The 26,081-nt window shown below is 42.8% G+C and overlaps 1 protein-coding gene across 3 annotated transcripts in view; it reads left to right on the top strand.

Moving 5' to 3' along the window:
* The window catches only part of LOC139155358 (nuclease EXOG, mitochondrial-like), a 63,811-nt gene extending 39,395 nt beyond the window's left edge, over positions 1-24,416 (top strand). For all 3 annotated transcript variants that reach the window (XM_070730490.1, XM_070730491.1, XM_070730489.1), the window contains one exon: positions 23,830-24,416. In XM_070730490.1, coding sequence (XP_070586591.1) covers positions 23,830-24,291 — 462 coding nt within the window. In that variant the 3' untranslated portion in view covers positions 24,292-24,416. The remainder of the gene's footprint in view (positions 1-23,829) is intronic.
* The last annotated feature ends 1,665 nt before the right edge of the window (positions 24,417-26,081 follow it).

The following is a 26,081-nucleotide window of genomic DNA, read 5'->3' as shown; positions in this document are numbered from 1 at the left end:
CGATTGTGTGGAGGGGAGCAGATTGTAAACAACAAGTAAAAGTTGACAAGTGAAAGTTGAAGGCGGAAGTTAATGGTGGAGCGTGAGTGACTCGGCGTGAGAGGAACGACAGACGGAGACGAATGGAGATTTGGGATTGAAGATAAGAGATCGGAGAGTGGAGATCGTGGTTAAAAACAAGGAGAGAAGGTGATTTTCAGAGTTTTCGTGGGGAGTTTGGAGATTGGAGTTTGGAGATCAGAAAGCGAAAAGCCGAGAATCCAGAGAGTGAACGGTAGGTGGACTATATCAGCCGGTCAAGACAGCAGACCATAGCTTGGAATATATACGGACTGAAAACTTTTCTTACCCCTTATTTTTTTATTGATGGACTAGACTGGTGGACTAGTGGATTATTGGACTATTGATTGCTGACTATTATTGATTGACTATCACCTATTGAAGACTAACTATAAATTACTGAAGCCCATGCAGAAATTAGACTGATCCTGGACTGATTTAAGATTTAAGAAGAAGACACGTGAAAGAAATGTAAAATAAACGGAACTTCCCAGCTAGAGGTGAAACGGAGAGCTGACTGTTTAATACTTTATATAAACTTTATATAAACTTCTACTTTATCCCCCTTTCTCTTTTTCTTTCTTATTCCCCTTTTTCTTCTCTTCTCCCCTCTTTCTATTTGAACTTACTGTAAGGGGATATTTCAAAGTTGATATTGTAAATTTTCTTTCTTCTATTTCATTGTTTGCCTAAATATATTTTTTTCTTTTTTCTTTACTGTTGTATTAATCCAGTTTTACTTAGATACTTTATTTAATTGAATAGATAAATATATTTAAATCTGTTGAATAATCTAAGAAGTTAATAATCCAATAATCTGTATAAGATAACATAAGATAATATTAATTACTAAATAAGGAAATTGATTGACCATACTTATTGAATAGTTATAATAAAAATTATTTAGATTATTATTTATTAACGGATTAATTAAAACATTTGAAATAATTGTTAACTTTAGAATACTAAAATAAGGTTAACTCTATTAAGATAAGAGAAAAAGTGAATGAGCTTTTGGAGTAAACTTCTAGGAGTGGCGAACATGTCAACAACTTATACCAGAACATTGAAGAAGACAACACCAGGGACCCCATCGTCGTCATCATCATCTTTAGGAACTAAAAGAACCACTGAGATGGCACCAGCAGAGAAGCAAGATCAATTACCTACACTGCAATCAATACAAGTGTCATTGGAGATGATAGGAGGCCAGAAAACCACAATGACTGCACAAGAAACAATGAAGAAGAACCAAGAAGAGACAAATAAAAACTTTGAAAGAATGTCAGAAAAGATTGAGGGATTAGAGAAAAGAATGGAAAACATACAAGAGATGATTGTGAATCACGAACAAAGAATTAAAAACATTGAATTAAACATGCGAAGGACGGAAGATAAATTAGAAGAAGCTGAAGGGAGGCTCATTGCAGCCAATAAAGAGTTAGAGGGCGCATTATCGTTGTTAGAAATGGAGAAATCTGCTTTTTACTTACGTTTCCAGAACATACCATAAACAACAGGGGGGGTGATATGTGGGGTTTTTGTTGTTGTTGCGAATGGCTGTAAGGCAAGGGCTACCTGTATCATGATTTGGTGAGGCTTCAGTTATAGTTGAGTAACACTGTTCAAGAATAAGGTAGAATATGTACTCTGTTTTCCCAAAAATAAGACATCCCCTAACCCGCAACATTTCTCCCTTAGACTCTCCACGATTGACCTCTCCAGGTTCCTAAGAGGCCAGTAAGGGACATACATAAGTGCACTGGTCTGCGTTTCGTCCCCTGTCCAATTGTCTTTCCTTTCTCTCACTTATCATATATATTTTCTTTCTTTCATATATCCTCTCCTCTAAGTTCACTTTACCCTTATATATATTACTACATGTCTATTTTTCTTCCTATGTATTTGTGTATTGGACAAATGAATAAATAAATAAAAATAAATAAATAAGGATATTTCTTATTTAATTAAGGCTGCTGTAGCTGGCCTGCAAATGGCAAACAGCCACTTGATGGCAGCAAAACAGGTACTCAGAATTCTGACACTGGTTTGGATAGTGAAAGAAAGGCCTAAAGGAACTCTCATTTCAACTCTGAGCTACCAACGTTCCCCTATGTAGAAAAAAAGAGTCCCATGACATTTTATGCAAGGATCCTGAAATGTGAAAGTGCTGCTGTCACATTTTACTTTACTTACGGGACTGTCTTCTGCCTCATGTATCCCAACGGCCGATCAGGTCCCATCAGCTAGATAATGTTGCCTGGCAGGGCCTAGGGGAAGTGCCTTCTCTGTGGCGGCCCCGGCCCTATGGAATCAACTCCCTCCAGAGATTTGTACCACCACCACCCTCCCCTCCTTCTGTAAGGCTTTAAAGACCCACCTCTGCCGACAGGCTTGGGGCCAGTATGTTTAACATCCAGCCCCAGCCGACGAATGAATTTATATGGGGTTTTTAAGAAATAGGAGTTTTAGAATGTTTTTAGATTTAGATTTCTAGACGTTGTATTTTTTTTTCTTAATGTGAGCTGCCCTGAGTGAGGAGAAGGGCGGCAAAGAAATCTAATTACTAAATAATAAATAAATAAACAAATGGTTGTAAGTCAAGGACTACCGGTATTTATTTATTTTTATTTATTTATTTATTTTGTCCAATACATAACACACATTGAAAAGAATAGATATGTAATAATATAAATAAAGAAAAGAATAGGAGTAAAGATATAAAAGTATAGGTGAACATATATGAAAGGAAGAAAAGATAAATGAGATAAAGAGAGACAATTGGACAGGGGACGGAAGGCACACTGGTGCAATCGTGGATAGTCTAAGGGAGAAATGTTGGGGGTTAGGGGTTGACACTACTGAGTCAGGTAATGAGTTCCACGCTTCGACAACTCGGTTGCTGAAGTCATATTTTTTACAGTCAAGTTTGGAGCGGTTAATATTAAGTTTGAATCTGTTGCGTGCTCTTGTGTTGTTGCGATTGAAGCTGAAGTAGTCATTGACAGGTAGAACGTTGCAGCATATGATCTTGTGGGCAATACTTAGATGGTGTTTTAGGCGACGTAGTTCTAAGCTTTCTAGACCTAGGATTGATAGTCTGCTTTCGTAGGGTATTCTGTTTTGAATGGAGGAGTGAAGGGCTCTTCTGGTGAAGTATCTTTGGACATTTTCAAGAGTGTTGATGTCCGAGATGTGGTATGGGTTCCAGACAGATGAGCTGTATTCAAGGATGGGTCTGGCAAAAGTTTTGTAGGCTCTGGTGAGTAGTGTGAGATTGCCGGAGCAGAAGCTGTGTAGGATCAGGTTAACAACTCTAGAAGCCTTTTTGGCGATATTGTTGCAGTGGGCTTTGGCACTTAGATACTTAGGTATCTGATCACTTATACAATCCTATTTTTACAATCAAATTAAAAAATAACTTTTCAGTAATGTTCAAAATAGTATTTATTTTCAGGCCTGCTTAACAGCGCATTTTCAGCCTCAGTGTGTAGGACTGTCAGTTTCTTTTTATTTCTTTCCTTCTATTATAATTTATTTTAGAATGAGATGCCTATCTAGAATTATAGAAGAGGTGGTGAAACTAAATCTCCAAGCTTTCCAGCTCAGTCAGAATCCTTTGCTTTTTGCAGCATTGTTCTACAGTATGATGTAAAACATTTTTTAAAAATGCCCCTTCCTTACAATAAAAAAAATGTTTTGCTTATTATATCTCCAAATTGCTGTAATGTTTTAGAAAAAGCAAAGGCTTGTTATTATATAAGAAATTTGCATTAATTGTTAAATGAGAGAGAGAGAGATTGAAAGAGTGATGATTAATCTACTGGAGATTATTTCATTTGTCATCAGCCATAAGCTAAATTGTAATGATGGTACAAAGAAAACTGGGACATATAAATTCCATTGCAATAAATGGGGCAGGCTTGAAATCAAGTCACTTTTTTTTCTTTCTGATTCCATTTGGAATATAAAGTATTAGCAGCTTATTCCAAAGTACAGTACTGATTAGAATCATAGAATCGAAAAAGCTCTCACAGAGCTGTAGGATTTCTTTGCGTTGTGTGGCATGTGAAGTTTACACTTTTAATTACACCTGTGTCTATGAAGATTCTCAGCCCTCCAGGTCATGGTTATATCAAAAGGACTGTTTTTTAAAAACTTCTGAAAAGGCAACTGGATTGATTCTTGAGGAAGAATATGACATTTCGCTTCCTATCCTGAAAGCTTCATCGCTGTAATGGAGGGTGTTGGAGATGGAAGGGCAGTTACTGATAGTTGAGATTCCTTTGTTTGCGAGGGTGGAGATGATAGTTCTCATAGGATGCAGGGGGGGATGGAAATACAGTGGCACCTCTACTTACGAACTTAATTCGTTCGTTGACCACGTTCTTAAGTAGAAAAGTTTGTAAGAAGAAGCAATTTTTCCCAAAGGAATCAATGTAAAAACAAATAATGTGTGCGATTGGGGAAACCACAGGGAAGGTGGAGGCCCCGTTTCCTCCCAGGAGATTCCTAGAGAGGCCCCATGGAGGCTTCTCCCCACCTATTCCGGCCAGCTTTCCTCCCAGGAGATTCGTAGAGGGACCCAACGGAGGCTTCTCCCTATCTTTTCCGCCCTGTTTCCTCCCAGGAGATTCCTAGAGAGGCCCCATGGAGGCTTCTCCCCACCTTTTCCGGCCAGCTTTCCTCCCAGGAGATTCGTAGAGGGACCCAACGGAGGCTTCTCCCTATCTTTTCCGCCCTGTTTCCTCCCAGGAGATTCCTAGAGAGGCCCCATGGAGGCTTCTCCCCACCTTTTCCGGCCAGCTTTCCTCCCAGGAGATTCGTAGAGGGACCCAACGGAGGCTTCTCCCTATCTTTTCCGCCCTGTTTCCTCCCAGGAGATTCCTAGAGAGGCCCCATGGAGGCTTCTCCCCACCTTTTCCGGCCAGGTTTCCTCCCAGGAGATTCGTAGAGGGGCCCGACGGAGGCTTCTCCCTATCTTTTCCGCCCCTGTTTCCTCCCAGGAGATTCCTAGAGAGGCCCCACGGAGGCTTCTCCCCACCTTTTCCGGCCAGCTTTCCTCCCAGGAGATTCGTAGAGGGACCCAACGGAGGCTTCTCCCTATCTTTTCCGCCCTGTTTCCTCCCAGGAGATTCCTAGAGAGTCCCCATGGAGGCTTCTCCCCACCTTTTCCGGCCAGGTTTGCTCCCAGGAGATTCGTAGAGGGGCCCGACAGAGGCTTCTCCCTATCTTTTCCGCCCCTGTTTCCTCCCAGGAGATTCCTAGAGAGGCCCCACGGAGGCTTCTCCCCACCTTTTCCGGCCAGCTTTCCTCCCAGGAGATTCGTAGAGGGACCCAACGGAGGCTTCTCCCTATCTTTTCCGCCCTGTTTCCTCCCAGGAGATTCCTAGAGAGGCCCCATGGAGGCGTCTCCCCACCTTTTCCGGCCAGGTTTCCTCCCAGGAGATTCGTAGAGGGGCCCGACGGAGGCTTCTCCCTATCTTTTCCGCCCTGTTTCCTCCCAGGAGATTCCTAGAGAGGCCCCATGGAGACTTCTCCCTGCTTTTTCCGGCTACAAACAGCCTGTTTCCCAACATCTGGTAGGCCCAGGAGGCTCGTGTTTCGCTTTCCCCAGGTTCGGTGAATGGCGGTCTTCTGAGCATGTGCAGAAGCTGAGCTTCAAGCACTGTGCATGCATTTGCCATCTTGTTTATGGCTTTTTTAAAAAATCACTGTGCATGCATACCTATGCAGTGTGTGAAGAAGCAAACTGGCAAGGAGGTACATTAGAACCTACCCCTGTCCCACTCTATACAGGTAATCTTTATACAGGTAAGCTTTGACTTAGAACAGTTCATGAAGTTAGTTGGGGGAAAGATCAAAACAACATGAGAAAATATTATTTTACTGAAAGAGTAGTAGATCCTTGGAACAAACTTCCAGCAGACGTGGTAGATAAATCCACAGTAACTGAATTTAAACATGCCTGGGATAAACGTAGATCCATCCTAAGATAAAATACAGAAAATAGTATAAGGGCAGACTAGATGGACCAGGAGGTCTTTTTCTGCCGTCAGACTTCTTATGTTTGTATTTAATGACTGTTCAAAGTTACAATGGCATTAAAAAAAGTGATTTATGACCATTTTTTGACACTTGTGACCATAGCAACATCTCCAATATTTCATGCTTTACATTTAGATGCTTGACAATAGACTCATATTTATGACTCTGGAAATATCCCAGGGTCATGTGATCACCTTTTGCCAACGTCTGACATGTAAAGACAATTTGTGAAGCCAGATTCATTTAACAACCATATTATTAATTTTACAACTTCAGTGATTCCTGGAACAAATGTGGCAAGAAAAGTAATAAAATGGGACAAAACTCAGCTAATAAATTTTCTCACTTAACAACATAAACTTGGGGCTCAATTGTGATCACAAGTCAGGGATTGCCTGTATGCAGTAGTTGCATGTGTTATATACTTTGTGTTTTCAGAATCTCTGTGATCTGTACAAATTGTGGAGCCAGGTTCTGTTACAAACCATACATTCCTACCTTGCTTGTGTTGGAAGAATAATTTATGTTTAGTCCAGCATTCTGGGTCACCGAGTAGCCATTAATAGCTATTTATAGCTTCATGGAGCTGAGTATTTCCCTGACTGTCTGGGTGCACAGTTTTAGTCTTTTCAGTTGCAGAAGATATTTTTCATTGCAAGAACTGTGGATATGACTTAGTGGCCCACGATTACCGTATTTTTTGGAGTATAAGATGCACTGGAATATAAGACGCACCTTAGCTTTTGGAATAGGGAAAAGAATCTGTTTACCAGGTATTCATCTGGCTAGCGTCCTTAATCTGCTCAGCTTCAGCACATTATTTTATCCCATGGTTAGGGCTTTAAAAAAACTTTATTCGGAGAGAGTAACAATGAAAGAGCTTGCAAGCCAGTAAGAGCTGGGAACATCATTAGCACCTGGAAAGAAACAATAGGAGCAAGTAGAGCAATGAAAAAAAAACTGCAAAGACTTAGGGCTTGGAAAACATTCTTTGCAGAGAGTAACAATGAAAGAACCTGCAAGTTAAGAGCTGGGTTGATCGTTAGCAGCTAGTTAGGACTGGGGTGGGTGTGGGTGGGAAGCTACATTCAGAGTATAAGACACACCCAAATTATCAGCCTCTTTTAGGGAGGAAAAAGGTGTGTCTTATATGCCAAAAATACGGTAATTTTCCTGGTACACACCTGCCTAGCTCTACAACACAGATAGTCTTCAACTTATAACCATTTATGTCATTCATTAAGGCAGTGCTTTTCAATTATTTTCTGTTATGTCTAACACCACCACCCCTGGAAGTACCCTGTTTCCCGAAAATAAGACAGCGTCTTATATTAATTTTTGCTCCCAAAGATGTGCTATGTCTTATTTTCAGGGAATGTCTTATTTTTTTTTAGTAAACTTCTAAAGAGTCCACAGAGAGGGGCGGCATATATGTTCAATAAATAAATAAATAAATAAATAAATAAACCCTTTCACACCCCAATTGTCCTCTGACACGCATCTCGCAGCCCGACTTGCCACCCCTGAATTGCGCCCCACCACAAAACGCATGTCCTACCTGACACCTCCATCACGTTACTTGCCATTCTGTCCAGAGCAGCCCATTCTAAAAGAAAAATGTTTTGCGAGTTCAAGATGTTTAATTGAACTTGTGAGACGTTTCCTTTTAGAACTGGCTGCCCTGGACACAAATCGAGGAATGCAATGGAGGTATCGGTACAAGTTTCAGGTAGGATGCGTATCCGACTCCCCTGCGACTCCCTGTTCCCCAGGGTTACCCCCCTCCCCCGTGGCATTGCTCCTGGCCCCCCAGGCAAGCGCGCCCCATTATTTGAGAAGCACTGCATTAAGGAGAGATCCACTATACAGTGTGTAGGTAGAATCTAGAGCAGACTTGGGCGATGGGCGGCCCGTGGGCCGCATCCGGCCCGCCCGCTGTCTGTGACCGGTCTACCCAGCGCTATCTCTGGCTGGTCCACGGAGGTCGGGGTTCGCTCCAGTGCGAGGATGAAAGAGCTCACCTGCTTTCCTGAAGAATCACGCCTCCAACTCTGTGCTAAAAAGGCCGGGCGTGGAGGCATGGCGTGATCTACACTGCTGCAAGCAGACCAGTGACTGTGGTGCACAGTGTTGCTGTAAAGCAAACAATTAGGGGTCTGTAGAGTGGTTCCGGGTGTTTAGGTCAGGCCAGGGTCTGGCCCTCTAAAACCTTCCTAATTTCTCATGCGGCCCCATGGCAAAACTAATTGCCCACCCCTGATCTAGAGTTATAACAGCACCGAAAAAAATGACTTATGACCAATTCTCACATTTACAACTGTTGCAGCATCCTTATGATTGTGTGACCAATATTCAGCTGTTTGGCAAACTGACCCATAGTTAACGCCGGTTGTAGTGTCCCAAGGTCGTGTGATCCCCTTTTGCGACTTTCTGACCAGGGCAGTCAGTGGGGAAGCCACATTCGCTTAACAACTACAGTGATTCACTTAGCTGTAGCAAGGAAAGTGATAAAGTGAGGCAAAACGCACTTAACAACCATCTCGCTTAGCAAAATAGAGTTTCGTGACCGTACATTGAGGACAACCTGCATGTCCTCTTTGCCTCCCTGTTTCAGCACCGGACTATTTTGTAAGGCAGTGATGGTGAAACTTTTTTATTTCCCGTGCCAAAAGGGTAGGGTGTGCATGTGCTAGCAGGCTCCCACCCATTCCTTCCCCACACACATGCGCACCCCACTCCACACTGCCAATGTGCATGCACTCAATCTCACCTCGTCCCTGCGCATGTGCACAGGCTGCACTAAAGCTTGGGATGGAGGGGAAAAATCCGGGAAAACGGACAAACTGGAAGTTTGGAAAACAGACTTCCGGTTTGCCTGTTGTGCTGCTTTTTGCACTTCAGAACCTTCCGGGAAGCTTCCTGAAGCCCCGGAGTGCCAAAAACAGCACCGTGGGCAAACCGGAAGTCCGTTTTTCCAAACTTCCGGTTTGCCAGTTGGGCGGGTTTTGGGCACTCTGAGGTTTCAGGGAAGCTTCCGTGAAGCATCCAGAGGGCAAAACAGACTTCCCCAGGGCCGGAAACCAGCTGACTGGTGTGCGCATGAACGCTGGAACCTTGCGTGCCCTCCAATATGGCTCCATGTGCCACCTGTGGCACGCGTGCCATATATTTCGCCATCACGGTCCTAAGGCTTCCACATCTTGGTGTTTCCTCAGGTGCTCAGCAGAGACGGTTGGATCCGTAGAGTTTTTCTTTCTATGGGAAGAGCACATTAAAGGCATCACTGTCTTCCGGTTATGCAGAGCAGTTCATGCGGCCTTCCTTTTAACGCATCATACACAAAAAGGCATCGGGCCAGATGACCTCCGAGACCGCCTTCTGCCGCGCAAATCCCAGCGCCCGGTCAGGCCCAACAGAGTCGGCCTCCTCAGGGTCCCGTCAACCAGACAATGTCGTTTGGCGGGGCCCAGAGGAAGAGCCTTCTCTGTGGGGGCCCAGCCCTCTGGAACCAGCTCCCGCCAGAGATTCACACTGCCCCCCACCCTCCTTCCCTTCCGAAAAAGTTTAAAGACTTATTTATGCCTCCAAGCCTGGGGCCATTAGATCCTAGCCCCCGTGACCAATGAATGCTTTAGTATATTTATGGAGTGAATAGTGATAAATGTCTTTTAAATTATATTGGAGTTTTAAAGTTCTTTTAGTCATATTAATTGGATTTCTGAGATGTGTACTGTTATGTACTTTTGATATACAGGTATTGTGAGCCGCCCCGAGGCCTCGGATAGGGGCAGGGGCGGCATACAAATCCAATAAATAAATAAATAAATAAAATAAATAAATAAAAAGATGAAATTTCAAGGGGAACTGAGCCCCACCGGGTGATGTTAAAGAGAGAATGTGATTGTTTTTCAATATTGGAACCAACTCCCAATATCTGGAACCAACTGCCCCCCCCCCCCGGAGATTAGAACTGCCCCCACCCTCCCTGTCTTTCGTAAACTACTTAAGACTCATTTATGCCGCCAGGCATGGGGGAGTTAAGATATTCCTTCCCCCTAGGCCATTACAAGTTATGCATTGTATGTTTGTGTGTATGTTTGGTTCTATTATAAGGGTTTTTAGTTGTTTTATTAATTGGATTTCTACATACTGTTTTTTATCATTGTTGTTAGCCGCCCCGAGTCTGCGGAGAGGGGCGGCATACAAATCCAATAAATTTATTTATAATTTTATTTTATATCCCAGCTCCAAACCCCATTTCCCTCCCCTTATATTTTGTTTAATATGTATTGTAACCATAGCAAGTTGCTATTAAGGCTGGGAAGGAAATGAAGGTTCTGTAGCTAATGTGTTTCACTGCTACTGTCATAATTTCTTATGTGTGGGTATAATATGTTCACAAATCAGAGAAAAACAGAATAACGGAGTTGGAAGGGACCTTGGAGGTCTTCTAGTCCAACCCCTTATTTGGCAGGAGACCCTACACTACTTCAGACAAATGGTTGTCCAACATCTTAAGAACTTCCAGTGTTGGAGCATACACAACTTCTGGAGGCAAGCTGTTCCACTGATTAATTGTTCTAACTGTCAGGATTTTTTTCCTTAATTCTAAGTTGCTTCTCTCCTTGATTAATTTCCACCCGTTGCTTCTTGTTCTACCCTCAGGTGTCTTGGAGAATAGCCTAACCCCCTCTTCTTTGTGGCAACCCCTGAGATATTGGGACACTATCTAAGATATGGAAGATGGCTATCATGTCATCCTTAGTCCTTCTTTTCATCAGTCTAGGCATACCCAATTCCTGCAACGGTTCTTAGAAACATAGAAACATAGAAGACTGACGGCAGAAAAAGACCTCATGGTCCATCTAGTCTGCCCTTATACTATTTCCTGTATTTTATCTTACGATGGATATATGTTTATCCCAGGCAGGTTTAAATTCAGTTACTGTGGATTTACCAACCACGTCTGCTGGAAGTTTGTTCCAAGGATCTACTACTCTTTCAGTAAAATAATATTTTCTCACGTTGCATTTGATCTTTCCCCCAACTAACTTCAGATTGTGTCCCCTTGTTCTTGTGTTCACTTTCCTATTAAAAATACTTCCCTCCTGAACCTTATTTAATCCTTTAACATATTTAAATGTTTCCATCATGTCCCCCCTTTTCCTTCTGTCCTCCAGACTATACAGATGGAGTTCATGAAGTCTTTCCTGATACGTTTTATGCTTAAGACCTTCCACCATTCTTGTAGCCCATCTTTGGACCCGTTCAATTTTGTCAATATCTTTTTGTAGGTGAGGTCTCCAGAACTGAACACAGTATTCCAAATGTGGTCTCACCAGCGCTCTATATAAGGAGATCACAATCTCCCTCTTCCTGCTTGTTATACCTCTAGCTATGCAGCCAAGCATCCTTCTTGCTTTTCCTACTTGCTTTTTCTTCATATATTTTAGCCTCCACTTACATAACCGTCATTCTTGCTCTTTCCTGCACCCTTTCTAGAATCTCAGAATCTTTTTTTGTTTTGGAATTTTAACGACTAAAAACTGGACGCTTGGATCTGTTTGGTTGGTTTTTAACTACTGTATAGTGATTTCTAGTTGTTATTTTGATATAGATTTCTACCATGTTTATATTACCTGTTATAAGCTGCCCTAAGTCTCAGGAGAAGGGTGGCATGGAAATTGAACTAATAAATAGTAAATAAAATAAATAAATGCAATATCCCAATTGTGGTTTTACCAAGGCATTATAAAGCGGTATTAACACTTGACATGATCTTGGTTTTATCCCTTGCTTAATGCAGCCCAGGACTGCGTTGGTTGGCTTTATCTTATTATACATATTTGTATACTGCTCAAAAAAAATAAAGGGAACACTTAAAAAAACAGAATATAACTCCACGTAAATCAAACTTCTGTGAAGTCAAACTGTTCACTTAGGAAGCAACACTGATTAACAGTTAATTTCATTTTGTTGTCAGCACATTCACCTTTGTACAGAACAAAGTACAGTGTTCCCTCGATTTTCGCGGGGGATGCGTTCCGAGACTCCCCGCGAAAGTCGAATTTCCGCGAAGTAGAGATGCGGAAGTAAATACACTAATGTTGACTATGAACAGTATCACAAGCCTTCCCTTAACACTTTAAACCCCTAAATTGCAATGTCCCATTCCCTTAGCAACCATTTAGATTATTACTATGTTTATTTATTAAAGTTTATTTAAAAAAATATTTATTAAAGGCGGACGAAAGTTTGGCGATGACGTATGACGTCATCGGGTGGGAAAAACCGTGGTATAGGGGAAAAACCCGCGAAGTATTTTTTAATTAATATTTTTGAAAAACCGTGATATAGTCATTTCGCGAAGTTCGAACCCACGAAAATCGAGGGAACACTGTATTCAGTGAGAATATTTCATTCATTCAGCTCTAGGATGTGTTATTTGAGTGTTCTCTTTATTTTTTTGGAGCAGTGTATTTTCTGGTCTCTCCATAGAAGGATACAGCGCTCTGTCTTAAAGAGAACTACTGTATTGGCTTTAAATAAAGCAGAGAAGATGTTGCATTTATGAAGGTTGGCTATAACACCCACTGGGTGGCACTAAAACACCGCCACACGCCAAGCTTCAGGATTTCCTAACGGTATATTTCAGGATGAAGCTAATCCTTTTAAATCTATACAGACATAGCTAATTAACATGCTGATTTTTCCCCCCCTGGCTTTTAGCTGAGCAATCATGTGGAACAATGTGTATTGCTTCTCTGAAGAACGCCCTATAATCATAAATGGTGTATGTTAGAGTGCAGTTTGCATGGTGGAAATAAGATTTTAGCTGCTATGTTTGTCAGGGGGTTAATAGTTGCATTCTACTGCTAGCAAGATGATGCTACCCCCCATTGTAAATCACAAAGGAATATTACTCAAAATTAAAAAGCAATGATTCCATAGGCACCCTTCCTTCGGTCCAGATGTTCTTATGCAGAGGTGGTGAACTGTGGCCTTTTTATAAGACTTATAACTGACAAAACTGGCTCAGGAATTCTGGGAGTTTATTTATTTATTTATTAGATTTGTATGCCGCCCCTCTCTGTAGACTAAGGGTGGCTCACAACAGTGATAAAAACAATATACAATGACAAATCTAATATCATGGCATCGGACCAGAATATCTCCCACGAATCCCAGCGACCGATTAGGTCCCACAGAGTGGGCCTTCTCCGGGTCCCATCAACTAAACAATGTCGTTTGGCAGGCCCCAAGGGAAAGAGCATTCTCTGTGGCGGCCCCGACTCTCTGTAACCAGCTCCCCCCCAGAGATTAGAACTGCCCCCACCCTCCTTGCCTTTCGTATACAGTGATCCCTCGGTTAGCGCGGGGGTTACGTTCCAAGACCTCCCGCGCTAACCGATTTCCGCGTTATACTGGATGCGGAAGTAAAAAACCTTCTGCGCATGCGCGCCCTGGCCGCACATGCGCAGAAGGTGGAGCGACGCAAATTCGGAGGCTGGCAATACAATGGTGATTTTTCCGGGCTCCTTGCCGCTACCCCCCCGCCCGCCCGATTCGCCCCGCTCACCGGCTTTCTTGGGGCAGCGCTGGCGGCAATGGCAAACCTCCCTCCTTCCCTTCTCTCCTTCCTCTCACCGGCTTTCTTGGGGCAGCGCTGGCGGCAATGGCAAACCTCCCTCCTTCCCTTCTCTCCTTCCTCTCACCGGCTTTCTTGGGGCAGCGCTGGCGGCAATGGCAAACCTCCCTCCTTCCCTTCTCTCCTTCCTCTCACCGGCTTTCTTGGGGCAGCGCTGGCGGCAATGGCAAACCTCCCTCCTTCCCTTCTCTCCTTCCTCTCACCGGCTTTCTTGGGGCAGCGCTGGCGGCAATGGCAAACCTCCCTCCTTCCCTTCTCTCCTTCCTCTCACCGGCTTTCTTGGGGCAGCGCTGGCGGCAATGGCAAACCTCCCTCCTTCCCTTCTCTCCCTCCCTCCTTCTCTCCCTCCCTCCTTCCTTCCCTCCTTCTCTTCTCTCCCTCCCTCCCTCCTTCTCTTCTCTCCCTCCCTCCTTCTCTCCCTCCCTCCTTCCTTCCCTCCTTCTCTTCTCTCCCTCCCTCCTTCCCTCCTTCTCTCCCTCCCTCCTTCCTTCCCTCCTTCTCTTCTCTCCCTCCCTCCCTTCTCTCCCTCCCTCCTTCCCTCCTTCTCTCCCTCCCTCCTTCCTTCCCTCCTTCTCTTCTCTCCCTCCCTCCCTTCTCTCCCTCCCTCCCTTCTCTCCCTCCTTTCTCAAAAAGCACTTAAACTGTAACTGTACTGTACTGTACTGTGTAATGACAGAATAAAACCCCCCAGCCCTCACCTGTGTTTGAATTTCATTCATTCACTCAGTCATTCATTCATTCATTCATTCTTCTGTACAGACTGTGTGCCACTCAGTCCCAACACTTTTAACCCATAAATTACCATTTCCCATCCCCTTAATTACCATTACCTACTGTACACATTGAATAAGACTCTTAAGTTATGAACAATAACATATTTATTTACTGTACATTTTTTGGGGTGGGGTGGGGTGGGGGTTAGCATAACTGGGATACAGTAACTAGGGATCTTCTTCTATCACCATTTCTACAATGGACGCTGCAGGTGATGGTGTGACAGACCTCTTGGTTTTTGTGACAAACATGGTCATGGGCAGTTGTTGGCGCCGTTTCTTTTTCTGGGCTAACATGGATCTGTATGGTGCAAAGATGTTGTCAAGGGAGGCATTAAACTGTATAGAGCGAGTCATGTTGGGATCCCAAAGTTCCACCATGCGTTGTACATTTGAAGTGGCTCTGTTCAGTTCTGCAAGCCGCTCAAGCGTTAGGCCAACATCTTCTTCTTCCTCAGCTTGTTCAGCTTCCGCTTCCTCCTCTTCTTCACTCGCTGACCTGGTCAGCTCCTCCAGATCTTTGTCTGTCAGCGGTAGGCCATGCTCATCAAGCAAACCATTGACTTCCTCTGCTGTCATGTCAACGAAGCCTTCTCCACCCAGTGCCTGTGCCAGCTTCACAGAGGTCTGGACTGCAGCATCTTGGATTTCTTCGGGAGCAAATCCCTTGTAATCATGCACCACTTCTGGCCACAATTTCCTCCAGCAGGCATTCATTGTCTGTGTCTTCATATCTGTCAAGGCATTCTGAATGTTCTTCAGACAAGATGCAATTGTGTACTGACGCCAGTAGGCCTTCAATGTGAAGTTGTCATCAGCATCCATTGCTTCCACGATGCTTCCAAGAGAATTGCGCGTGTACAGTGCCTTAAATGCACGGATAATACCTTGATCCATCGGCTGGATAAGCGAAGTGGTGTTTGGTGGCAAGAATTCAACTTGCACCCCATCATGTTCATGGTCCAGGTGATCATGGCCGCCAGCATTGTCCATTAGGAGAAGCACTTTGAAATCCAGTCCTTTGCGAGCCAAATACACCTCCACCTGTGGGATGAAGCAGTGATGAAACCAGTCCCGCGTGAGGGGTTTTGTAATCCATGCTTTAGCATTATGCATCCAGTACACTGGCAATGCATTCTTATTTCTGTTCTTGAGGGCTCTTGGATTTTGTGACTTATAAATTAGCCCTGGCTTCAGCAAAAAGCCTGCTGCATTCCCACACATGATCAAAGTCACTCGATCTTTCATGGCCTTAAAGCCAGGGGCTTTGGCTTCATCTTGCATCAAGAAAGTCCTTGAAGGCATCCTCTTCCAGAACAGGCCTGTTTCGTCCATGTTGAACACCTGTTCTGGAAGGTAGCCCCCTTCTGCAATTAGCTCTTTAAACGTGCGCTGGACAAAGTTTTCTGCTGCACCTGTATCTGCTGAGGCAGCTTCTCCGTGCAATGACACACTCTTCAGGCCATAGCGCCGTTGAAATTTCTCAAACCACCCTTTGCTTGCTGTGAATGTGGCTGGGGCTGAGGCTGAGGCTGAGGCTGCAGAATGACAGGAAAGGGAGAGAGAAGTGACTTGAATGAAAGCATAAAGAGTAAATGCCCACCTCCTTCCCTCCTTCCTTCCTTCCCTCCTTCCCTCTCTTCTCTCCCTCCCTCCTTCCCTCCTTCCTTCTCTTCTCTCCCTCCCTCCCTCCTTCCCTCCTTCCTTCTCTTCTCTCCCTCCCTCCCTCCTTCCCTCCTTCCTTCTCTTCTCTCCCTCCCTCCCTCCTTCCCTCCTTCCTTCTCTTCTCTCCTTCCCTCCCTCCTTCTCTTCTCTCCCTCCCTCCTTCCCTCCTTCCCTCCCTCCCTCCTTCCCTTCTCTTCCCTCCCTCCCTCCCTCCTTCCCTCCTTCCTTCTCTTCTCTCCCTCCCTCCCTCCTTCCTTCTCTTCTCTTCTCTCCCTCCCTCCTTCCTTCTCTTCTCTCCCTCCCTCCCTCCTTCTCTTCTCTCCCTCCCTCCTTCCCTCCCTCCTTCCCTCCTTCTCTCCCTCCCTCCTTCCCTCCCTCCCTCCTTCCCTCCTTCCCTGCTCCTTCCTTAAAAAACACTTAAATACAGTATCTAATGACAGAATAAAAAACCCCAGCCCTTACCTGCGTTTCCCTCATCTGCATCGCCTTCTTCTGTGTCTTCAAGACGGTTGTACAATTGTTGTGCTTTGGTTCTTATAGTGTTGGTATCCAAAGCAATGCTCTTTTTGCGGCAGTCTTGTACCCACAGGGACAAAGCAGCTTCCATCTTCATAAGCCGTTTGTTTCGAGGTGTCACCATTCTTTTTGCAGCCTTGTTGAAGGCCATCAGAGAACTTTGCCTTATCTTTTTCTCGTCGTCACGAATGGTTCGCACACTCGATTCGTTGATCCCATACTGCCGACCAACATCTGCATAAGAGCGTCCCTCTTTCAGCATGTCCAAAATGTCAATTTTCTCTTTAATTGTGAGTATCCTCCTGGTCTTTTTAGCGTCGCCGCCAGCACTCCGAGCACAACGTTTAGGAGGCATCTTGCAACAAGTCTGAACAAGTTCCAAAAGTTCAGTTGCAAAGCTTTTTTTTGCGTTTGCAACGATTGGTCGAGATTTTGGCCAATCAGCAATCAGCATGACGTCATCGGGCGGGAAAAACCGTGGTATAGCAAAAAAACCGCGAACTTATTTTTTAAATAATATTTTTTGAAAAACCGCGTTGCAGCGTTTCGCGCTAATCGAGAACGCGTAAATCGAGGGACCACTGTACTCCTCAAAACCCACCTTTGTCGTCAGGCATGGGGGAACTGAGATATCTCCCCCGGGCCTATACAATTTATGTATGGTATGTTTGTACGTATGTCTGCTTAATAATGGGGTTTTTTAAAATATTTTAAATTGTAAATTATTAGATTTGTTATGAACTGTTTTATTGTGTTGTGAGCCGCCCCGAGTCTACGGAAAGGGGCGGCATACAAATCTAATAAATAAATAAATAAATAAATAAAATAAATCAAAGTCTAAAATAACAATTTCACATTAAAAAACCTAAAAACCCCATTGTATAAAAAGCATACATACAAACATACCATACATAAAACTACATAGGCAAGGGGAGATGTCTCAGTTCCCCCATGCCTGACGGCAGAGGTGGGTTTTAAGAAGTTTACGAAAGGCAAGGAGGCTGGGGGCAGTCCTGATCTCCGGAGGGAGCTGGTTCCAGAGTTGAAGTCCACAAGTCATTAAAGGGCCATAATTCGCCACCTTTGCTTTAGGGCAGTGGTTCTCAACCTTTCTAATTCCACGACCCCTTAATACAGTCCCTCATCTTGTGGTGACCCCCAACCATAAGTCTAGCGCCACTCCTCCCAACCGAGCTTCAAGCTGATTGGCAGGAAGGTTAGAGGGACACCCCTACTGTAAACGCCTGATTGGCCAGATTGTAAAGAATACAGTGGTACCTCGAGATACGAGTTTAATTCGTTCCGGACCTGGGCTCTTAAGTCGAGCAGCTCTTATCTCGAACGACTTTTCCCCATAGGAATTAATGTAAATAATTTTAATTGGTTCCAGCCCTCAAAAAACTCACAAAGTTAGTCTAAATTATGCAGAAAGACATGTTTTTAATGAAGAAATGTACATGTACATATAAATGAATAATGAAGTTTCTTTCACTTAACTTGTAAACTTTCTTAAACTTTTAAATTTACATATGTTCAACTTCTCTGCCACCCAATCCTGTAGGACAGAGGTCCCCAACCCTTTTTGCACCAGGGACCGGCTTTAAGCGATCAAGAGAGGAATGGGTGAATGAATGGACGGAGGGTGGGAAGGAAGGAAGGAAAGAGGGAAGGGACAGGAACAGAGGAAGGAAGCAAGGAAACTTATGAAAGGGGAGAGTAAGAGAGGAATGAGTGAAGGGAGGGAGGGAGGGAAGAAGGTGGGAAGGAGAAAGAAAAGAAGAAATAGAGGAAGGAAAGGTAAAAGAGAGAAAGAAAAAGAGCAAGCAAGAAAGAAAGAAAGAAAGAAAGAAAGAAAGGGGGAAGGGACAGGAACAGAGGAAGGAAGCAAGGAAACTTATGAAAGGGGAGAGTAAGAGAGGAATGAGTGAAGGAAGGGAGGGAGGGAAGAAGGAAAGAAAAAGAGCAAGAAAGAAAGCTGCAAGCACCCCCCCAAGCCCCCCAGGCCGGCTGCAACCTTTTAAAACACGCGCGCTGCTTCGCAGCTGTCTCCTGAAGCCGAACGCGGAAGTTAGCATTTGGCTTCAGGAGACAGCTCCTTGGCGCTTGTATCTCGAATTTGGGCTTGTAAGTAGAACAAAAATATCTCTCCCCTCCCAGCTCTTATCTCGAGTTGCTCTTAAGTAGAGCAGCTCTTATGTCGGGGTTCCACTGTATGTTCCAAAGTGCCGGAATAGAAGCTTTTGTTCCTAACCACCATGGGAAATTTGTCTTTTCCCATGGTCTTAGGCTATCCCTGTGAACCGACCCCCCCCACCCCCAGGTTGAGAACCACTGTTTTAGGGGATTGTGGATTGTTAAGTCTCGCACAGTTTGCCAATGGGCCTGCTCTTCTCTTCCATTCCCTTCCTCGCCTCCCCAGGGATGCTGAAGCTTTGAACATGCAGAAACTATCTACTTTTGACTACAGATCTATGTTCTGAATGTCACAGTTTTCAAAACTTTCTTGTAATAAAGAACAGAGCGTGGAAAGCTTATATCTCTGCAGCGCCCAGTTGGTTTAGCCTTTAAAAAGATAAAATGCGCAGACGTTACTTTGAGAATTTCAGTGGGACCCCCAAGCTTTCTTTATTAATGTTCTCCAATACGCTCTCAAAGGAAAACGGATAAAGAACTTTAAGAATTTTCCACAAATCAGCCAGTGTGCACCAGTACGTTGCTTTGTTCTTGCGATTTAGAGTCCCAGCAACATGGAACACACTTTTAAAAGCTTGGTGTTATATTTAATGAAGTTTGAATTAATGGTCAAATGTACTGAACGTTCTGTCTCTCTCTTTTGAGTGTTTTTTGATAACATGTTTGGGCCAACTACTACATATATTTGCCTATATTTGTTACACATATGTTAATGAAGGTGGCGCAGCGGTTAGAGTGCAGTACTACAAGCCACTGAAGCTGACTGTAGATCTGTAGGTCAGCGGTTCAAATCTCATCACTGGCTCAAGCTTGACTCAGCATTCCATCTTTCCGAAGTGGGTAAAATGAGGACCCAGATTGGGGCGGCAATAGGCTGGCTCTGTTAAAAAAGTGAGTCTAAGGAGAAGGGCGGCATTAAAAAATATTGAATAAATAAATAATGTGTAGGAAAGAATGGTGTGTCTATTCATTAGTTAACATAGAAACATAGAAGTCTGATGGCAGAAAAAGACCTCATGGTCCATCTAGTCTGCCCTTATACTATTTTCTGTATTTTATCTTAGGATGGATATATGTTTATCCCAGGCATGTTTAAATTCAGTTACTGTGGATTTATCTACCACGTCTGCTGGAAGTTTGTTCCAAGGATCTACTACTCTTTCAGTAAAATAATATTTTCTCATGTTGCTTTTGATCTTTCCCCCAACTAACTTCAGATTGTGTCCCCTTGTTCTTGTGTTCACTTTCCTATTAAAAACACTTCCCTCCTGGACCTTATTTAACCCTTTAATATATTTAAATGTTTCGATCATGTCCCCCCTTTTCCTTCTGTCCTCCAGACTATACAGATTGAGTTCATGAAGTCTTTCCTGATTGTTTTTAATCCCACTTTTATACCATTAGCTTTTGGCTAATAGTGCTTTAACAGCCTTCTCTAAGCAATTTACAGAATCAGCCTCTTGCCCCCAACAATCAATATCTCAGGGACCGCCTTCTGCCGCACGAATCCCAGCGACCAGTTAGGTCCCACAGAGTGGGCCTTCTCCAGGTACCGTCAACTAAACAATGTCGGTTGGCGGGGCCCAGGGGAAGAGCCTTCTCTGTGGCGGCCCCGACCCTCTGGAACCAACTCCCCCCAGAGATTAGAATAGCCCCCACCCTCCTTGCCTTTCGTAAGCTCTTCAAAACCCACCTCTGCCGTCAGGCATGGGGTAATTAAGATAATCTTTCCCCCTAGGCTTCTACAATTTATGCATGGTATGTTTGTATGTATGAGGGTTTTTAACTGTTCTGGTATTGGATTTTTACATTCTGTTTTTTGTCACTGTTGTTAGCCGCCCCGAGTCTACGGAGAGGGGCAGCATACAAATCCAATAGATAGATAGATAGATAGATAGATAGATAGATAGATAGATAGATAGATAGATAGATAGATAGATAGATAGATAGATAGATAGATAGATAGATGATAGATACATAGATAGATGATAGATAGATAGATAGATAGATAGATAGATAGATAGATAGATGATAGATAGATAGATAGATAGATAGATAGATAGATGATAGATAGATAGATAGATAGATAGATAGATGCTAGATAGATAGATAGATAGATAGATAGATGATAGATAGATAGATAGATAGATAGATGATAGATAGATAGATAGATGATAGATAGATAGATAGATGATAGATAGATAGATAGATAGATGATAGATAGATAGATAGATAGATAGATGATAGATAGATAGATAGATGATAGATAGATAGATGATAGATAGATAGATAGATGATAGATAGATAGATGATAGATAGATAGATAGATAGATAGATAGATGATAGATAGATAGATGATAGATAGATAGATAGATAGATAGATGATAGATAGATAGATAGATAGATAGATGATAGATAGATAGATAGATGATAGATAGATAGATAGATAGATAGATAGATAGATAGATAGATAGATAGATGATAGATAGATAGATAGATAGATAGATAGATAGATAGATAGATAGATAGATGATAGAGAGAGAGATAGATAGATAGATAGATAGATAGATAGATAGATAGATAGATAGATAGATAGAGAAAGAAACAAACAAATCTATATATCTATCTATCTTGGCCTTAATTTTACCCACCTGGGAAGGATGGAAGGCTGAGTCAACCTTGAGCCGGTGGTGAGATTTGAACCATTGAACTACAGCTAGCAGTTAGCTGAAGTAGCCTGCAGTGATGCACTCTAACTACTGTGCCACCCCGGCTTTTGATATTATATAGGTAACTTAAGGAAGCGATCGTGCTTAATGCTCTTTCCACCTGCAGTGATTTACTTAACAGCAATGGGAATGAAGGTTGCAAAATAGGCCATGACTCAATTAACATCAGTTGTGGTCATACATTGAGGACTAGCTCTAGCTTCCCAGGAATTAACAAGTCCTTTCCAATCTTTTTGCAGTGTGTCAACTTAGGGCAGGGGTAGGCAAAGTTGGCTCTTCTATGACTTGTGGACTTCAACTCCCAGAATCCCTGAGCCAACAATGCCAGCTCAGGAATTCTGGGAGTTGAAGTCCACAAGTCATAGAAGAGCCAACATTGCCTATCCCCCATCTAGGAGGGATAATTAACTGTTTTCCCTTTTAACTGCTTTTTTCAAAATGGGTAGAAACATTGTCAACCATTGGGTTGTGTTTATTCTATAACTCTTCTTATTGTTGGGTTGGCAGTTCCAACTTCATCCAAATGAGACCTGGATTGTGCCCCAATTTACGATGAATTTGAATCTCCAAAGTGTTTTTTATGTCCCAAAAGGCAACTGGACTTTTTTGGTGGCTTTTTTTTCCTTTGAAAAATGTTTTGTTTCTCATCCAAGAAGCGTCTTCAAGTTATAATTGATGGTGGGGATGCAGATGGACTGAGGAATCTGCAAGATTGTTTTAACGAACTGGGGGTTTTAGACCTGATTTTTAAGTTTAGATTTCTTAAATATTGCATTATTTTATTTATTTTTGCTGCGAGCCGCCCTGAGTCTGTGGAGAAGGGTGGCATAGAAATCTAATGAAGGAAGGAAGGAAGGAAGGAAGGAAGGAAGGAAGGAAGGAAGGAAGGAAGGAAGGAAGGAAGGAAGGAAAGGGTCATTCTGGACAGAGAGAATCACAGATTTGAAAGAGTCAAAGAGGCCATCTACGTTAAGATTGAACATGGGAGGGGGATGACACCACCTGTCTTCTGTTTTCAAATGCATTTGAACTCTGATTCAGGTTATTCTGAGCCTACAGGTAAATCTTCAAGTGGTCTTAAGGACTCTCAGAGAAAGTGCTAATGACCAGATGGCTACAAAGAATATAAATCCTTCCATTCTCCACCTGTCAGTTAGAACCAAATAAGCTTCTTAAGTAAGAAGCATAATATAGTGCTACCTCTACTTACAAACGCCTCTACTTACAAACTTTTCTAGATAAGAATCGGGTGTTTGAGATTTTTTTTGCCTCTTCTCAAGAACCATTTTCCACTTACAAAACCCAAGCCTCCGAAACTGTAACTGGAAAAGGCAGGGAGAAGCCTCCATGGGGCCTCTCTAGGAATCTCCTGGGAGGAAACAGGGCTTGAAAAGGCATGGAGCAGCCTCTGGGACCTCTAGGAATCTCCTGGGAGGAAACAGGGCTGGAAAAGGCAGGGAGAAGCCTCCGTGGGCCTCTCTAGGAATCTCCTGGGAGGAAACAGGGCTGGAAAAGGCCTGGAGAAGCCTCTGTGGGGCCTCTAGGAATCTCCTGGGAGGAAACAGGGCTGGAAAAGGCAGGGAGAAGCCTCCGTGGGCCTCTCTAGGAATCTCCTGGGAGGAAACAGGACTGGAAAAGGCATGGAGAAGCCTCTGTGGGGCCTCTAGGAATCTCCTGGGAGGAAACAGGGCTGGAAAAGGCATGGAGAAGCCTCCGTGGGGCCTCTCTAGGAATCTCCTGGGAGGAAACAGGGCTGGAAAAGGCAGGGAGAAGCCTCCGTGGGCCTCTCTAGGAATCTCCTGGGAGGAAACAGGGCTGCAAAAGGCAGGGAGAAGCCTCCGTGGGCCTCTCTAGGAATCTCCTGGGAGGAACCAGGGATGGAAAAGACGTGGAGAAGCCTCTGTGGGGCCTCTAGGAATCTCCTGGGAGGAAACGGCCTCCACCCTCCCTGTGGTTTCCCCAATCACACACATTATTTGCTTTTACATTGATTCCTATGGGAAAAATTGCTTCTTCTTACAAACCTTTCTACTTAAGAAACTGGTCACGGAATGATTTAAGTTCATAAGTAGAGGTACCAAGAAAGTCCAGTTGCTTTTTAGAAAATCAACTTTGGGGCAACCATGACCTGGATGATTGAGGAATCTTGCACAGGTAGATGTATTTGAGTGATGCAATCTCTCCTTTCTGCTGATAGGTAATTGGGAAAGACGAGGTGGCTGTACCTTCTCATCTCTACAAAGTCATTCTCGCCAGGCGAAGTGAAGTGCTTCAAGACCCTTTGCTACTTGGAGCCTTTGTGGTGCCAAACCGTCCTATTGGATTTGACCATCAGCTTCAGGAATTCCAAGTTGGCATTGAAGATCTGGAGAAAATGTCCGGCCTTGTTTTCTTCCCAGAAGTGAATAAATCTGAAGATGTTAGAAATATCTGCGAGGTTGATACTTGTAAACTAATGACCTTGGAAGAGTTTACTTTGTATATCACAACTCGGAAACTACAGAATGCAAGGACACCAGAACGGCTAGGGAAAATCTTGTCTGAGTTACGTGAAAAAGGAATCGAACCGGATGAATACCTCTTAAAGGTTTACAACAAGAAGAAAGAAGAATTAGCTGAACAAACCACAGCAGAAGTTAGAGAAAGAAAAGTTGGTTGAACTTAAAAAATGTTTGCTGTTGTATTTTCAAAGATGTAGCTGTTAAAACAGGTTTCATAACCATTATATTTGACTCTTCTAAAATTAAAAAAAAATAAAATAAAATTTGCCATATGAAATCAAAACATTCTGTGTGCTGAAGGGTTGATAGCGGTGCTTTTCTAAGTTGACCATCAAATATTCAAATTTATGGGATTCTTTCATGAAACGCTAGGGAAAAAAACACTACTAGGAATATAAGCAAGATTTTTTTCATTGCTATCTACTTAATGCGAATATATTTGCTTTAGAAGTGTCTTACTCTTTCCTGTTAAGATTATATCGCTGATTTTAATTTGATGTTTTTAGAATAATATCTATTATTTCCTTCCTTCCTCCTTCTTCCTCCCTCCCCAAACCCTCAGTTCCCCATTCAGCTTCTTTCTTCATGGGAATTTGATTAAATCCACATTTCTAATTTGAAATCTGGGCATACAGCATAAAGCACACACACACTCCGTTTAAACGTCTCACAATAGTATCTCACATTGAGCTCACATATACGGCCATGGTTTGTTAAACCGTGATGTAATTACAAAAACATCAGTGACTGGATTTACAGTAGCTGGGTCAGACAACTTACTAAAGTAAAACCAAATGAACCATATAATATCTTCATGTGTGAATCCAGTCATTTGAGTATCTTTATGCTCTAGTAGGCCAGATCATTTATTATTATTATTATTATTATGGCCAGGTATTACTTTTTTAAAGAAAACTGATTGCTTTTTGTTTGCAGTAATACATTATTTGTAATACATTAATGGTATTACTATCCTGAATTTTAACCTCTCCTGATTCTTCAGACTAGGCATTCTTACTACCATGGCCTTATCTCTCGATTGGCCAATTAACAACCTATTTCAACACTCTTTTTATTCCTTCCCCTCCCCAAATATTCAACGTGTTTATTTGACAGTTGATGCCCTGAGAGTGCTGTTTGGAAAATAAAGTTTTTCCCAAGATTTCCATTCTGATTTATGTTTTTTATCAAAATTGTTGGATCCGGTATGAAACCCTTCTTTCTTTCTTTCTTTCTTTCTTTCTTTCTTTCTTTCTTTCTTTCTTTCTTTCTTTCTTTCTTTCTTTCTTTCTTTCTTTCTTTCTTTCTTTCCTTCCTTCCTTCTTTCTTTCTTTCTTTCCTTCCTTTTTTCCTTCCTTCCTTCCTTTTTTCCTTCCTTTTTTCCTTCCTTCCTTCATTCATTCATTCATTCCTTTTTTCCTTCCTTCCTTCCTTTTTTCCTTCCTTCCTTCCTTCCTTCCTTCATTCATTCATTCATTCATTCCTTTTTTCCTTCCTTCATTCCTTCCTTCCTTCCTTTTTTTCTTCCTTCCTTCCTTCCTTCCTTCCTTCATTCATTTGGTGCAAGTGTATGTCTACATCAAGTTATGTTTTGCTATTTTCCTTTTGTTGTTCCATCTTGACCTCCAGTTTCCATCACAATTTTCTTTTTAAGCTGCAAAATGAGAAGGAAAAAACCACTATTTTTAGGAGAAAGCAAAAGTTTACATCTGTTTCAGTGACTCTGAATCACACCTCGGTGTACATAAAATAAAAGATGCATTTGTCAGGAATCATAAGGTACAACACTTAATGATTGTCACGGGGGTCAAATAAACAATCAAGAAACAATATAAATCATAAGGATACAAGCAACATGTTAAAGTCATACAGTCATAAGTGCGGGGAGATGAGTGATAAGAACAATGTGAAGACTAATAGTAATAATAATGCAGCCTTAGTGAATAGT

The sequence above is a fragment of the Erythrolamprus reginae genome, unplaced genomic scaffold (assembly GCF_031021105.1).
Source record: "Erythrolamprus reginae isolate rEryReg1 unplaced genomic scaffold, rEryReg1.hap1 H_15, whole genome shotgun sequence".
In the NCBI taxonomy this organism is placed as follows: Eukaryota; Metazoa; Chordata; class Lepidosauria; order Squamata; family Dipsadidae; genus Erythrolamprus; species Erythrolamprus reginae.
Note: the sequence above shows the minus strand (reverse complement) of the source record. Positions and strands in the feature narration are given on the sequence as shown.